General features: G+C 38.9%; 1 protein-coding gene across 1 annotated transcript in view; it reads left to right on the top strand.

Moving 5' to 3' along the window:
- Positions 1 to 17,188, top strand: part of UBAC2 (UBA domain containing 2) — a 104,320-nt gene extending 87,132 nt beyond the window's left edge. The window contains exons 8-9 of the mRNA XM_074815396.1: positions 10,062 to 10,184; positions 13,609 to 17,188. Coding sequence (XP_074671497.1) covers positions 10,062 to 10,184; positions 13,609 to 13,716 — 231 coding nt within the window. The 3' untranslated portion in view covers positions 13,717 to 17,188. The remainder of the gene's footprint in view (positions 1 to 10,061; positions 10,185 to 13,608) is intronic.

Genomic DNA, 17,188 nt, shown 5'->3' with positions numbered 1-17,188 from the left:
ATATTAAAATCTTCATTTCACTACTCCTTTTCTGCCCTGTCCTTCACTTTAAGCTTATTTTGTCTTTTCCCTCCTGTTTATTTGTTCTTCTATTCCAGCTACCATTACTTTTCAGTGAGGCCAGACTCTGCTTTGATTCATATCCCATGGCATCTCTCTGTGAGATTCTACTGCTTGCAAAGACCAGACTTCTCCTATAACAATGTGACTTCCTCTAATTGTTCATTTGTTAGATGTCTTTCTCCTGGGACAGGGGAGAGATGCTCTGTGGGTAGGCACACTGAGTGTCTGTATTGTTATGGGGAGTCTCATATCCTGAGAAACGTGCAAGTTTCACGTTTCGTCAACTAAGGACTGTGAGACTAGATTGGTGATTTACCTTCTGTTATATCTAAGCAGCAAACTCCTGACCTTGGAAAAAAATAGATTAATGGAGCGAAGACATTCCTGGCACAAGAATTCCTCCTCGGGAATGTTATCCTCAGTCACGATGACAGAAAAAATCCCTCAGTGACTATGTTTTTTAGCTTTCCCACTGGCACTGAGAGATACCACTTTGACAAAGTCTTCTTGAATAACTTCACAAGTTTGAGTACCAACACCAAGTCCTTCAGACATTTTGAACCCCGAAGACCTTCTGCAACCTTTATACATTGCCAGGTCCATATAAACTCTTGCTCTCACAGCCAGGACTTTGGGTGGAACCAGCTTGTTCATATTGTTCCACAGATGTATGTGTCTTTGTCACACTGTTTTACCTGAACACACAGGTGAGAGTTGCAGCCAAGTGTTACGCAAAGCATTTTCTTCTAATTAGGTTTCCATTCCAACTAGTCAGTGTTACCTAAGGCTTCTTCAGTATCTTCTTCAGACCTCAGTGAGTCTTTAACTCATCCTTTGCTTTTTGGCACTCTTCTAGCATTTTCAAATCCTGATTATTCTCTGTAATTGTTTAATAATATTTTCTTTGTGCTGAGAACAAGCCTGTTTTTATTTCAGAAAGGAAGCTTTACTCTTAGAGGTTGTTGGGTATAAAAACTTCACGTACTGCTGTTGTCATGTGTGAATTCTTTAGTTTTTTACTGTTCATTTCAATAACACATTTGCAAGCAGTTGATAACCCACCGCTCTTTAGATATTTCTGTTTTCTTTTTCTGAATAACTTTTTTCATGGGTTCTAGGTGTGAAATTAAAAATGTAGAATTTCTAGGGTGCTGATCCAGGTAACAAACAGTTTAATACTATCTCCTCTACAGACTACCACTTTATTTTTCTGTCTTTTTCATGGAAGTTGGCAATTCCACAAGCTGACAGATGCTAGTAGTACTACTAAAATAAGCTGAATGTGTCTCATTGACAGCCAGTTGTCACAGTCACGAGGCTAACTGTCTCTGACTCCTACTCCTAGGTAGCACCGCGATCAGACATTGAACTATAATTTTTTTCTTGGACTGGAATTATGAAATTCTCTTTCTGTCTGACTGGGCTTTTGACTGTAGCCTTTGAATTTAGTTTAATATTTGTAATCAATTTCCCTAGAGAAGCAGTTGGTTGATACAGTGGTCGGACAACTTCCTAAAGCAAAATACTGTTTTATTTCAGTGCAAATATTTTTTTGAAAAATAGAGTATGTTTCACACATTCTCCTGTGTGATTGTTCTATATTCTCTTCCTCCAACAATTTAACTTGAGGCAGTTCCCCATAAAAAAGCTCCTGGCATACAAATCTCCCCAAGCATTTTCAGAGTATTTAATTCTCTGTTGTCTGATCAATTCCTGTTTACAGAAGACAAGTTTCTTTTTAGCTGTACCTGTCCCTTCATTTCTAGCTTTGAACATGGGATAAATAAGGCAGCCAATTTGGGGGGTGGTTGGTTATTGGATTCCAGGGCTGCTTCTGTTGTCCTTCCAGTCTGCACTGAGAGACTCTTGATGAGCCATTTCTTCTTCCTAGTGTCATCTTCCATAGCATGTAGTAAACAAGAAGCATGTAGTTCAGGCAGCAAATAGTCCATCTTAGTATTCAGGTTTTCTGATTAGAACTCTGATATTGTCACATAACGACTGCAGGCTGGTTTCACCAATTGTTCCTTAATGCACTACCTTAAGAGGCACAATAGATACAAAAGTTTCACCAGTGTTGGAGGTATGACACCTTGTATGTTGACTTTGGAATGTCAACAAATGGAAGCCCCTCCTGTTTGCAACCTAAGACAGAACTTGAATCTTTACATCCCAAAATGGAATACTAATCTGGTTTTTTCTCTATATCATCATAGACTAGCCCTTTATATATTCAAGTATGTGTTTATGCTAGTGTGTTGGAGAACTCAGTTTTGAGTTTTCTTTGTGCCCAGTGTTTGTTATCTCAGCTTGTCAAATCAAAACGATTTTGGAACTCTGATTTCTCACTTTTGTTTTGGCCTCTACTTATTACTCTTTGAAAAGTTTTGTGCACAGGAGGTGAATGAAGGATTATTTGTCTAATCATCATGCTTTAATACCAGTCAACATCCAAAGAGCCATGTAGTAAGGATTAGAACTGTCTCAGTTTTGTGTAAAATGTCTAAAACAGAGATAAAGTTATTTCCTCAAGTACAGACTCCGTGTTCATGCTGGTGGACCTGCGTTCAGCATTTGGCACACTGGACCCCCCCCACCCAATTATCTCACTGAGCAAGTGTTGAATGCCTAACGTAAGAACAGCTCCAAATCATGTCATTCCTTTAAAATTCAGCTGGTGATTATGATTGACAGCTTCACCTCTTACAAGGCACTCACTTATAAAGATTAATTTTTAATAATGGAAACCTGAGATTTCTGTGGGAAAAAGTGACAAGCCCCACTGCCAATAGTATGACATAGATGCGTGTTTTCAACTGATATAGCTGTGACAATATCTGTGATGTCACAGCACCAGCAACAGCCCAGATTGGATGAAGAACAGCTGACACAAGCAAGGGAAGCCGGGAAGTTTGGAAAAGGAAGTGCTTTGAAAAGATGGTTGAAGATCTGTCTCTACTGTCTAGAGAGATCCAAATCCCCATTTATTATTGCAAAGTCTGAGAGTCCTGCTCAACACTTCCCTAATGTTGGATGAATGAATAACATCAGCTCTCAAAAATGCCATCTTTCAACTTCTGCTTGATATGAAATATCTTGCTTTCTTCTTGGCATAGTGACCCATCACTTTCTGGCTGAATTACAGCATCACAGCAGTAATGAAAAGTGAATGTTACTGTGATGCAGTTTGGTACAGAATAGGTATTTGCCCTGACTGTAACAGGTTAAACACAGAGTAGTCTGACTCTTTCAGTGTTCTGAGCTAAATGCCAGTTTTTGGGAGTACCTACGCAGCTCTTCACTTACTGCCAGCCAGTTGAGTGTCTGAGTCAAATAACAGCGCCCCTTCCTGACGTGTGTGACAAGCAGTGGTCTACAAGGCCAAGTGCTTGGGCATGCATGAGTATGCAAGGAAGCATTCACAACTCTGTACATCCCTTGAATGCAGTAGCAGAAGCAGCCATTCCCACCTTGCCTCCAAGGAGCAGATGTGACTACCCATTGGCATTTCTGGCTTCTGCTACTATGAAGGCATCATGCCTATGCTGAAATCCCTTCCATTGTCTCTCAGGCAGCTTCAGAGGCCAGATTAAGGTGTTCCTCCTGGATTTCAAAGGAAATAGCTGATCGGGCTTCAGAAAAGACCACATGTGGATTTCTGAACTTCTGTGACACATGAGCTCCTCTGGGACAATGCAGGCATCAAAGTTCAGGATGCAGCAACTAAGAGTTGGAGACAGAGCCTCTTGGCTAGAGAGACTTGTCTGTAGGATAAATTTTCAGAGGAAATTGGAATATCTTTAGAAATTGCTGGAGTGCTTTCCTTGGTGAAAAATTCTTTCCATCATTAAGAATGATTCTCAGAACGCTAATACTGTGACATTTCTACCCCCTTTCAAAAGAAGGACATTATTAAAGTAAAAGATAAAAACAAACCAAAACAAAAAAAAAACCCAGGCTAGATATTTGAATAAGTCTACTGGAAATTTCACCATTACCATTGATCTTTCTTATGCAATGTTCAGGGCAGCAAGTAATTGTGTTGTTCATGACTATGCTTTCGCTTTGTTTATATCATCAGTATGTGTACTTTGGAGTCAATAATTTGTAGAAAAATTTATGTCTGAAAAGCATTTCTTGCTTTCAGTACATTTTTTTAAATGAAGCTTTATATGAAAGAAGTAAGACAGTATTTATGTCTCCTATGCAGAGTAGCAAACTTTGAAAATGTTACTTTAAAAGATGAAATGCAAAGCAATTTCCTTTTTTTTTTTTTTTACTGTGGTTGTTATGTTAAGAAAAGGTGAACAGGACAGATATCAGGAGGTGCTTCCTGTTTGTGCAAACAGATGGCGAGTTGGCATTAACCATATACATGAGATAACATTATCAAAATATCTTAACCACATGCATCACTTTCAAGAGTACTTTTATAAAGCATTTGCTTTCATTTGCTTTGAAATTAATCTCATAAAATATGTGCAGATGTGACAGCTACTTAACTGGATATTTGTTAATTGTCCATAATACAACATTTTTAATTATCAAGGTTTGGATAAGAAGTGCTCTTACAAAATATGCCGTGACAGGTATGTATATGGGAAACAGGTAGAGCTGCATTTCAAAAAGAGATGAAGGAGGTTACGTGAAAAGAAATGATATAACTGGGGTTTTAGCAGGCTATAGAATCAGAGACATTTGCTACCTCTAGATATCTTCCTTATTCTGTAGGAAAGGAGTATCCTCCTTTCCTTGTAAACAGTATTGTCCCAGACACCATAAAAAAAAAACTACAACACAACCCAAAACAAAAAAAGACATCAAGGATGTGACCTCATAAGGCACAACCTCAGTATGTAAAGCCCTGGCAGCTATCCAAGAATAAGTCATCAATATGGCATTTCCTTACAACCTTTTCTGCGATGAAGAGCTGCTCTTTTCCCATTCCTTTAATCCAGTCCATTCTTAAATCCCATTCTTTGGTCATCTAAACTTGTGACCAGTTTGTTGTCTTCCTGTAACAGAAATTCCAACACCACTAGTGCTCTCCTAATCCACTTCTAGTGGTGATTTATCAGTAGACCAATAAAACGGTCTCCTTGGTATGTTTGTCTCCTATCAGGCAGTGACAAAGAATTTGCAATCAACTGATTGACCCAGTCTTTGCGCTGCTAAACCAAAGTAAATGGAATTTTTCTTTAGTAAAAAAATTACAGCCAACGAGTAAGGGAGGGGGAAAGACTTATAGTCCTTTCTTAGGTCTGCCACCCTTCTAGTCAAATAATTAATGAAGCAGTTGTTTTGTCAAGTGTTTTTCCTGATGACGTGGAAGACTATGTTGCAGACAGAAATAAGGGCCCAGTCACTAGTTTGTACAAAGTATTTTTATGAATGATGGTCTGTAGACTGAATTTTTCAGTGATTGTCTCTTTCTAGTAGCGCAGCAGTCAGGACTTCCAAAACAGAGTTTCTAATTAACGCCATGAAAACAAGTATGACAGCTGGCAATGGAGACTAGAAATTCTTCACAGCATCCCACCGCAGGGACTGGGACCAGTGCATGCAAGTTGATGGGAACCTTCAGCCTCTTGACTATAGTGAGCTTGGTGCTGTTTTCACACCATAAGCAGAGAATGCCTCCTCGAGCCTCTCATCCTGCAGCACAAACAAAGCAACAGAGGAATTAAATATGCAAAAGAAAATTCCTTTTGGTATAGTAAATCTTGCAGCATTCACACAACTGGACATGGGAAGATTGGACTAAGGAAGCAGATGTGAACAAGAAATCTTACTTTTGTGTAGATAACGTGACAGGTGGCTACTGTCCAGAGCACTGAATGAGGGAAGGTGTTATTTTGTGTCACATCCCTGAGTGCACCAACAGGCTCTGTAGGGGTTTGGCTATTGTGCTGAGGGCCAACTCTGGTACAGTACAGCTCTTCAGCCTTGGAGCAGACTTGTGTGAGAAAGAGCTGTGGTTAGAAATACCTGTGAGAAGCCTTGTTGGGGCCTCACCCACTCTGGCAGTTGCTTTTAAGTTCAGGTCCTTGCCCTTGGTCCTTGCTGAGCTTTGTATATAGGCATGTGCCAACTGGTGTATCTCCTTCCCTGTTCCTGACCCACTGACTTGACTTCTAGGCTTGATCTTACCACCTGTCTGGTGGTCTGGACTTTTGGTTGACCATGGTTACTGTCACTGGACCTGCTTTGCTCTTCTCACTTGGATCCTGTGGGAACATGGCACATTTCAGTGAGGCCACTGTCTCTGCTTGCCTTGTTGTCACCCTTGGCTCTCAGCTTGCCTTTCCTCTTGGAGCAGCACTTGCACTTGCTGCTCCCTGACACCTAAGATCCAGGACAAAGAAAAATGTCACTTGCAATAATCTCAGTGCAAGATAGCCTGAGTCTGTCAGTTGTGGAAACTGGCTCTGGAGGTAAGAGGTTTAATGTACCCTCCTTACCTAGTCCTGAGTCATGTTAAGTTCCCTCCCCCAAACCATTTAGTATTAAACTGAATTCTTTTTATGACAAACCAGAATCATGGATGAACTGCCTGGATTTCGTTAAATGAATTAGACTGGCAGACACTTATCACTGAAGGTGCTGCTCAGGAAAGGAGCTTACATATTGGACACTTGATCATCCTCACTGCTGAATTATTAGCTCCTTTTCTGCCTCTGATTTGGACCACTCCAGAGAGCTCTGTTATCTGAGACAAGGCTTCTGTGAAGGGTAAGGAAATGGGAGTGAGCTCATCTGTGCTGTTGTGTGCTGGTGCCAGGGTTCAAGTATATTGTGAAATGCATAAATATTGTTTGCTGATCCCCTTGTAGGAACTCTCAGAAGGTTTATAAGCATCACTTAAATAAATGCATCAGATTGGATATCTTCAGATGAGATCTTCCTGACTTCTTGCAGAGTGTGTTAGCACAGTCAAAAGTCACTGTAACACAGAAATCATCATAAAATTGTGAAGGGGAGGTCTGCAAAAGAATTTCAGTGGGGCAAGGCAGAGTCTGGAAATCTCCTTCTGTGCATTTTTTAACTGGAATTTGCAATATTTACTTAAGACATTTTTTGCTGTTTGCGTCAAATTAACATTCACAGATCTTCATGTATTTCTGCTGTGATAGTTTAAGGCTTTCTGAAAGTCTTTACACAGTCACCATCCACACTGGAAATCCATAGCATAGCCTTCATCTCCATCTTCTGTGGATCCAAGATATTCGCTGCACTTCCTCATTTTTCCTTACCTTTACTCTATGGGATTGGCCATAGTACCAGTCCCACAGTTCCTGCTGCAGTTCCCTGAATCTATGCTCTTTTGAGCCTGACTTTGTGCAAGTCCATCGTAATCAGAGGCAAGTCTGTGAGGGGAAACAATTTTCTTGCAGTTAAGATAAAGCAGCCTAATGTGCCTTGTTTTGGTGTAGTTTGTAAAGTAATGCACAGATGAGAAGTGGACCATAATGTTGGGATTAATCCTAAACATCAGTGTTCACATACCATTAAAAGTTTGTTGTATGTTGGATATTCTTACCTCATTAATATAGTTAAGAACTGAGGGGTTATGTTTGACCCAGTTTCCAAAGGTAATTGAAAAATTCTGAGGGCAACTGAAAAAGAGCTTTTCACAACTGTTTTGATCTAATTTGTCTAGTCTTTTATTTCTGGGAAAGGGTTAGCAGTCTTCACATGGAAATCTTCTGAATACATCAGTCCACATCTGTAGTTTATCAAGATATCTGCTGTAAACCTTCAGGACTAAATAGTTACCTTTGTAAAGAATCTGCATTTTTTAATTGGAAGTAATGAATTCTGGGTACACTAATTTAAAATGTATTGTAAGTTTAGGGTGAGGAAGTAGACAAGTCTCTTTGTAGTGTTAGGTGGCAGCGCACAGGACAGGGAGGATGCAAAACCAAACTGGAATAGGCAGCTCAGTACTGAAGCTGAGGGCACAGCTGGAAAGGTACATTTATTTCAGTCTTCAGATACTCTGGAATACTGCTAAATTAATGCATTTATTGTAGATTTTGTATTTCATATACATTATTCTGCATGATTTCTGGTGCTTCAAAGGAATGTGTCATAGTCCCCTTGGCATTTTTCAATTCACCAATTTAATGTGAATGACCTGTGGAAGCATTAATTTCTTCTCATGAAGTCTTTTCAAAAGGATAAAAACAGGCAAAGCAGTATTAGTGCAGTGTTCTTGCTGAGCTATAGAGCTTAGTAGACTTTCAGAAATTCAAAGTTAATGAATTAAAACTTAACATAATTCTGAGTTAGGTGAAATTATTGATGAGGAAGTACAGGACGTGATTTTCCAAGACCACAGAGTAGTGCAGTGGTGTCAGTAAAAGGTCTGAGATCCCTCTCTGGGTTTAAACTACAAACCAATTCTCCTTTTTTGCTATGCTACACCATTTGACTAATGCAAGGCTTATACAGAATCCTTTGATTAAAACCTCATGACTTTTCAGCAAATGTCTTACACAGTACACAAAACAGAAATGTAGATAGGTAATCATTTTTTAAATTCAGAATCACTAACAGTGGAAACTATGTCTTGAAAACCGGTGATGATTCCTAGCTTTCGCACATCTTCACAGGGAAGAATGTGCTCTAGTGTATAAGGGACTGAAACACTTCACACGCTAGCGTTTCAAATCTCCCCAAATGCTTTTCTAAGTGTGCTATTGCACTGCCCCCTGTGGTGTCTGGGCTGGTTGGGTCTCTGGAGAGAAAGGAAGAATCCAAAGGAAAGGGCAGAGAAACTAAAAGAGTGAATTTTTTTTTTTTTTTTTTTTTTTTTCTGTCCAGCAGCAGGTTTAGCTGCTGCTGATCTGATTGAGCAGAGAGCAGTTAATGCTCTAGGGTACATGAAGGCAGGAAGCACCCTCACTGAGAGAGAAAAGAAAAAACTCTCTTAAGAGGAAGGTCTTCTGAGAAACGACATTATGGAACTAAAATAGAGCAACTAGAGGAAGGAAGTCCATGTCCTATATATACAGAAAGGGAGGGGGATCTTCTCCATAGTAACAGAGGGAGCAGGGGAGGAGGAAAAGGACAACACAAACTGCAAAAGGTGTTTTAAATTGTATAGAAAAGAGAGATTTGGGGTTTGCTTTTACTCCCTGCTCACAGGGCCTGTGGTTTTGGTGTAAGACAAAATCCCTTAAAAATGTTTGTTTAAGATAATAAAATGAGGATTAATTATTTCTGGACAATTATAAAGCTTGTACTTTAGTATTTGTACTTTATATTCTAAATGTCTTATTACAAGACTTGAAGCTTGGTTGTTAAAAGGAAGTTTCAGTTCTGTGATTTACACCATACATACATTACTGCTGTGTATTTGTATTATTACTATGTAGTTACAAAATGTTTTAGCACTGGAATACAACAGATTTTGCAATGGTATTTAATACACGGAAGTTAGGTGAGGTGGTCTGTGTGTCTGTAACAGTCGTGTTGGTGTCACAGAAATAATCCCTTGCATGGAAATCACAGGTATCCTGAAGGTTGAGCTTGTTCTGAGTTTTCTGATGTGGTTTTGCTGATGCACTGAGAATCCATTTTTGCTTTTCCCCCCCACTTATTTCTTGCACTCTTTTTCCCTGGTTAACTCCAGCAGCAGTCTTGCAAAGCACTTACAGGACCTGCTGTTGCATCTCTTGCCAGGCAAATCAGTAAAGAGAGAGGTCCTTTGGCCTCAGCAGTCTAGCACTGTAGTAAACCAAATCTTTCACAATGGATGTGAAACATCCTTTCTTCCTTCTGTTAGCACTTTTACTTAATTTACAGTGATTATGTCTAATAACTAGTAAAGCAGTAAGCAGTCCCATATTTACTTCATAAGAGACTGCAGCAGTTTTTGTTGTTTAAAATATTTTACTCAAACATTTGTGTTTCATATTATGTGGGATGCATGATCTTTTTGTTTAAAAATCTCTGTTCTTTTTGCAAAGACTGACAGCAGTGTCTGGTTTCAGGGTGGGATGATTAACTGGAATAGACTGTTTCCTCCTTTACGTCATAGACATAATGCGAATTATCAAGATCATCGCCCGTCTGAACAAGACACACCTCCACCTACGGAGGTTTCTGAAGAGCAGGTAAACATTTTTCTATTTTAAAATGGCATTAAAAAAATGGTTAGGAATTCTACTTTTTTATTATATGTTGACACATTTTCTTAAATGTTCTCTATAGCAGCACAAAGTAGAGTATCAGATAACAGTCACAATATAGAGACAGCAAATTGTTACTGCCATCCAAACCAGACTTACAGATAACTTGGGAGTTTCTGCTTTTACTTGGGAGTTTCTGCTTTTATGTGTAACTGTTTGTCTTTTGTATTTAAAGATGAGACAGTTTCACTAGTGGGGGCTATTCAAATCTGGTAAAATAAGTGTTTCAAAGAAGGAAGAATGACAAATAGATATCATTATTTTTCTTGTAGACATGCACGTTTTCCTTCAGTGAGGTCTCCAGCTTAAGTTTCCAATTCAGTCATGTAGTTTTTTGGAAATAAGAATGTTATGCCAGCTGTGGACTGCAACTCACACTTGGTCTAGATCTTGGATGTTTCCCTCAATAATGTGGTTGACTGATTTCACATACTAATGCCACAGAGAAGTTTGTGTCTTTTCTATCATGTATAGATGTAGACTTTTAGATTTTTTGGTTGATAGTTTTATTCTCAAAAGAGAGGATGATTTACTAGGAAATTTAAGAATTTAAGATTAGTCTTATTTCTATATTCAGCATTTATTGCATGCAATCAGGTTTTCCAGGTTGCAGCCTTTCTACAGTTAGCAGCATTGGCCTTTTTATAGTCTAGGATCTCTGCTACCCTTGAACAAGAGTAGGTTTCAAGGGTGACTTTTTCTTTCCCTTTTTCCTTTGTTTTAGGGAGATAAATCAACACTTGCAAGAACCACGCTGTCATTTCTAGTTAGTTTAAAATGAGCTTGTCCCAAACAGAAATCTCTGCTATGTTCTGATTTCTAGTTTTGATTCAATGTTAGATTATGTTCAAAATGTTCAAAACTTTAACTGCACTGGTGGTTTTGACTGCAAACGTGCTAGGCTACATCCAAAAAAAGAAAGAAAAAAACAAAGCACAACAAAAAAAAAGAGGAAAAGAAAAATAAAAACCCCTCACCAGAGAATACCTTCTGAGACAAAACCCAGAAACTTAGTTTTGGCCAGCCTGAAAGCCTACTCAGTGCCAGTTATGGGGTGGACCAAAAGATTTGCCTGCTGGCTTGGTTTGTTTGTTTGTTTTATTGACAAATTCTGCTTATGGGAACTTATATTGTTGGGCTGGAACTAATTAAATAGTTATTAGTCTGACTTATGCTGGATTCTTTCCCAAAGCCTTTAGGCCCAGATTTATGAAAGCAGTATACGCTTATATTTTCTGATGCATTGAAGTTGTAGAGCTCACCTAATTGCTGTCATTTGCAATGCTGTCTAGTTATCCTGCAAAGAAAAAGGTAATCTAAGCACCTTTGATTTTTCAGGACTGTACTAGTAACTGCACAAGTTGTCTTAAAATGTAAGAAGGGCAAGGTTTTCTTCTGTTCTTCAGATTTAAAATGGCAAGCATTTGCAATGTTTTTGGTACAAAAATCTCTGCATTTCTTGTGGGTCTTTTAGCACCTTAAATTACCATTACCAGCATACACCTCTGTTTCCTGGAGCTGGATTCAGTTCCTGTGGTTAAAATATAATCAGTTGAAAAGAGCTTTTTGTTGTTACAATCTGTTCCCTGTGTTGCTCGCTGGCTATTTCTGTAAATGGGAACATTGCAATTCCATCCACCACTTTTTAAGGTTAGAATTCATGGCAACTGCAGCAAAAACCTTTCTTCTGAAATGTATTTCTGTGGTTAGCTTTTATTCCACTGCCTGCCCTTTTTCTCGTAAAAAACACAATCTTAGATGAAAAATCAGACACAGGAAACTTTAGAAAAGGCTATGAAATCCAGTTTGAAGTTACACTATTGTTGCAGAGGTGTCGAAAGTAACAATTCATTTCTCTACCTACCAGAAGGTGAGAAACTGCCATTGGGTTGTAAGGGGGGAAAAGGGGGAAAGGCACAAAAACTATCAGTACCGTATTTGATATTCTGACAAACAAAGTGGCCATTTCACATGTTTTGTAACGGTGTATTTAGATTAAGAAAAGGAGGACCCCACCTCCAGGCATACTTGGCAGTAGTAGATTTCTCAGTAAGCTGCCAAAGCAGAGAAGGTGAAAAATACTAAGAGTTCTGAAGGTGTCTTAGAGGACAGGGAAGTTGCTTTTAATGGCACCTTTCTTTCAAAAGGCATTTAAAGTACTTTCAATCCGAGTGCACATTGCTCTTGCACCCTGGGGAGATTCCTCCAGAGACGGAAACGGCCTCTGCTGCGTTCCTGCTCAGCTTCATTCTGCTGCTGCAGGCTCCGGACAGGCAGAGGAGGAGCAGTGGTAGCTCTCTCACAGCTCCTGTAACCCAGGACTTCCAGGTTCAGGAGTTGTGGTGGCTGGTCACAAAGGCCATTTGGAGCAAGATGGGGAATGCTTTATGCTGCCAGTGGCCACAGTTAATTTTATGTGCCACTTCCTGCACCACCACACCTCGTTTTTTTCCCCTCTCTGGAAGATTAATTATAAAAGTGAATGAGTTATATTGTGACTTTCAGTCATACCTAATTGAGAATTGTAGATTTTGAATGTGCTTTAGATTGGAAATTAACCGTAAATTAAATTTGGTTATACATACATTGATTTTTACATGTGGCAGTTTAAATATCTGTTAGCACAGAGCAAAAACGTTAGGTGTCGAGTACATGGTATTATAAAAAGGGATGGTCAAGTGGTTATTGATTACCAAAATCACTGTCTTAATGTGCCCTTTTCCAGGTAATTCTTCCATCAAATGTGATTGATTTATACTGTTCTGAGAATATGTAGAATCCTTCCAAGGATTTTACTGAACCCGTTTAAGTATGGTGCTGCTTCTGTTTTAGGGCTAACTTCCAGGTTTATTTTAAAAACCACCTCGAATTAATAGGTTTGAGTTTTTTTATGCCCTCTGGAGAAGTAGATCTTTTCAAGGAAGGTAAAGCTAAGAATGTCTGGACAGGTTTTTGCATCTGCTGTAAAATTCCATATTTTGGTCAGTGTTGGGTTCTTGAGCTCCTGTTCTTGTCAAGAGCAGCAAGCCCCAAGTTGTGATGTGTGGTGCCATACTTTCTGTTTTACTCTTCTTTCAAAACTGGACCGGCTAGGGAAATACAGGTGTGGCATTTTCAGAAACGGTTGATTTTGAAAGCAGTCATCTCTGTGGCAGTGTTTTCAAGCATGCAGTCCCAGATACGTCTTTGTGACAGTGCATAGCCATGCTTGCTCACTCTCTGGAAAGGTAAGCTTTTGAACAGCCTGATCAGTGGAAAAGTGATCTCTGACACTGCTAACATGACTAATGCGCACACACTGTGAATAAAACTCTGGTTTTAAAGTGGTGTTATGTTATTTCTTTTCCAGGTTGCACGACTTATGGAAATGGGATTTTCCAGGGGAGATGCTCTAGAAGCTCTGAGGGCTTCAAATAATGACTTAAATGTAGCCACTAATTTTCTACTGCAGCACTGATGGTTTTCTGTGTGAAGAAACTTCACTTGATGGGTTTGTACACGTCTGAAAGAGGATCAAAGCCACCTGCTGGACAGACTCACGAAGGTCGTCCCCACAAGAGCGTCAGAAAAGAGAAACTGGCTCCGCGTGACTGGTGATTCGAAGTGATGTTAACAAATGACGTGAACTGTTCCCAAGCCTTCAGATCACTTGGTGGTTTCTAGTCTGGTTATCCTTTTCAAAGTAACTTTAGTTTCTACTTATTACTGGATATCACCTAAATTTATTTTTTAAATAAAGTAGGTGATTTTTTTCTTGTAAATCCTTGTTAGACATGTTATCAGACTTAATGACTAGGAAAAGAAGCTCCAGCAACCACAACAACTAGATTTACCTATCAAGAAAAATCATATTTTCTTCATTTACCAGTCGTAATTTATCTAGCTTACATGTTATTTTACGGTACTTGGTTTTTGATTACAGTAATAAGAGGTTTGAAGATTGCTTCATTTTCAACTCAGCAAAGGGTTATGGGACTATTACGTCATTCTTTGGAAAGTTTTATTAATGCCTGTAATATTTCTTGAATTTCTTTTTAAATAAAAGTTGTCATTCAGCACATAATACACAGATAGGATGAGAGAAAATTCACGTGCGTAGTGCAACCTATGGTAAGTGATCACTGTAAATTTAAATTTTTACGAAGTGAGTGAATCACTATTCTGATATAGGTCATGAAGATACTCACTGGAAGCAATAAAGTTGAATTGAGTGACACGGTAAGATCAGAACTGAAATTATTTTAATTACTTCCATGTCTAATTCAGACAGACTTCTGTAACAATGGATGTATGCTCAGTGTCCTATGTGCTGGTTTCATTTTTTGAGCTGGCTACATACTGTCTTAAAAAAAAATGATAAAAAGCTAACTTTTCTATACATAGTTCTAGTTTTCTACTGTCAAAGATGTGGATGACCGTGCATTTGCTGAATCCTCACTGTCTGAAGCAACTTCCTGTTGATCACAGACTGGAATATTAAGCTTAAGGGTGGTTCAGGCTAACAGAGGAGGTAACAGGACAGTAATGCCAAGGTAGTACAATATTGGGTTTGAAGTTTAGATTGATAAATAATCTTGCTTGGCTTGACTCCCAGAAGTGCTCAGTATTGGCACCTTAGGAGTTTTAGGAGGTGGGGTGGAGAGAAGTGAACATCTCGATAAAACTGGGCTGAAGTAATACAAGATTCCAAAATGCGATTCCGTGAAACCAATCTACACATGTATCTTAAGCATTTATTGTATGTTTCTGTATGTACTTGTGTTTCTATATCATATGTGTCTATTTATATACACACAGGCATATTTAATACATAAATACATCTAGAATAAGAAATAGGTCATCAGAAGCGAAACAAAGGCAATAGCAGGTGCAAAGGGGAGGAGATGAAAGAATACAGGAGAGAGAAGGATGTTTTGGAAATCCAAATGAGCATGTGAGTACCAAAGTACAGATCTGTGCGGTCTCGCTTGACCTGAAAAATATACTGGGAAATAACAGGACAAGATTTAGGGAGAGAGAGGTATCTTTCTTTTTCTCTTTTACTTGACTGATAAAACTGAAAAAAGTCCTTCAGGCATACAAGTCCTTATCCAGAAATTACATGAAATTTGTGCAGTGCTTGGCACATGACATAATTTTAATAAAGTCAATGTCCTGTAAGTATTTTTTAGTATTTTCCAGTGGTTGAAAGAAGGGGGTTTTGGAATGACCATGTGTTTTCCTGGGCTTTGATGAACCTCCGTCAGAGTTTGGCTTGGTGGTATGATCACATTATTTGGGCAGAGTCTGCTTCTTAACTGAAAGATTTTGTTTGTGTGAAGCTGAGTAGCACTCTGTGGGTGTAGGCTAGGGGCATTTCTTCACCCAGAGAACTCTGTAGACCTGCTGTCTTAGAAAGCAGAGGGCAAATGTAAGAAAAAAAGCCCTACAGTAATTTGCATATGCAAACTAGTTAAATGTTTTGAAACAAGTACGGGTTTTAATTTTGAAACATACAGATTCTTCCTTCACAAATATTTTATCAAAAGTAGCAACAAAGACTAGTGAATTACTTTAGAAGTCAAATTTTGTCTGTAGGAGATAGAAGTCCCCCTAGCCCAGGGTAAATTAAATATGACCTGTGCCCCTTCAGACATTGCCCTGCTTTAGGGACAAGCACAAAGGGCATTTATTCCTTGGAATTTTAAAACATGTTGAGTGGCATCTGGGACATGTAAGTGGATATTCTCAAAGTCTGAATCCTTTCTTTTTATGATCTGTACAAGGGGTATCCAGATGTCACAGTTGTATGGAAAATCCCATTTTGCTGGGAATTTCACAAAACATTGTCAAACGTAAGGGGTAGAATTCAGGTCTCGGTGATGTCACTTGAAAACTCCCCTTGACATCTGTGAGAACAGTTTGTGCTCAAAATGCTCCCAGGGTTGTGATTTCCAATTTAAAAAAAGAAAAAAAAGAAGTGGTAAAAGGAGGGCTCTCCAATGCAGTTGAATATAGTTCCTGTTTCATGCAAGAACCATAGAAGAAAGATTCACACATTAGAGATAGAAAACAAGACGGTTTCCATTTGATGGTGAAACTTTCATGGACCATTTCTGGGAATGCGAGGAGCGTGTTCTTCACAGCCGACGCAGTGTTTGTCCAATACCATTTTGAATATCTCATCGCACAGTTTCTAGTTTGTGGGTGACCCAATGATAGTTTTTAGGCAGCGAGAGAATGCAAAATGCTTTTCTACGGAGAGGATTTTAAGTCCCTAGGAAATTCATGGTGGTTTTAGTAAAGCCAAGATTTGGTATTTTGAAATAAAAGTAGCTGCTGCTGTTAAAATTTCTCTACTAGACTGGGAATGTTGTCTTTTGAAACAACAACAACAGAGTAATTTATTGGGGACTTTCCTAGGCAGTTATGTGATACTTTGAAATATACCCACTGTGAGGTTTCTGTTTGTGGAAATCTGCCTGATCGGCCACACCGGGTTCTCAAGCCTTAACTTTTAGCTAAGATGCAGAATGATTGGGCTCCGTACCTACCAAAACCATTTTCCTCTCCCAAAACAAGTGTTAAAGGTTGCCTGCTACTTACATGAGTACACGGACTGTCGCAGTTGGTTCATGTACCAGCCTGTGCTGTCTAGCACTTGTAGGTGCCTTTGTGAACATGTGATGGAGAAAAAGTCTCGTTATTTTTGTCTGAAACTGAAGAACAAGCAAGCAAAATATATTGCATATTGTACTGGGCAAAGGGCAACATTTTTGGCTCTCCTGTTTGTGTGTGTGTATATATATATGTATATGTATATGCATATATATGTGTGTATGCATATGTATATATACAGAGAGTGAGAGAGAATATTTATGTATTGGTTTGATTAATTTAACTGGAGCTAAGAGTTTGTGGAAGAAAATTAAAAGTCTGTATTCAAAGAC

This window comes from Strix aluco, chromosome 2 (assembly GCF_031877795.1).
Source record: "Strix aluco isolate bStrAlu1 chromosome 2, bStrAlu1.hap1, whole genome shotgun sequence".
NCBI lineage: Eukaryota > Metazoa > Chordata > Aves > Strigiformes > Strigidae > Strix > Strix aluco.
This window is presented reverse-complemented; position numbering and strand designations above follow the sequence as displayed.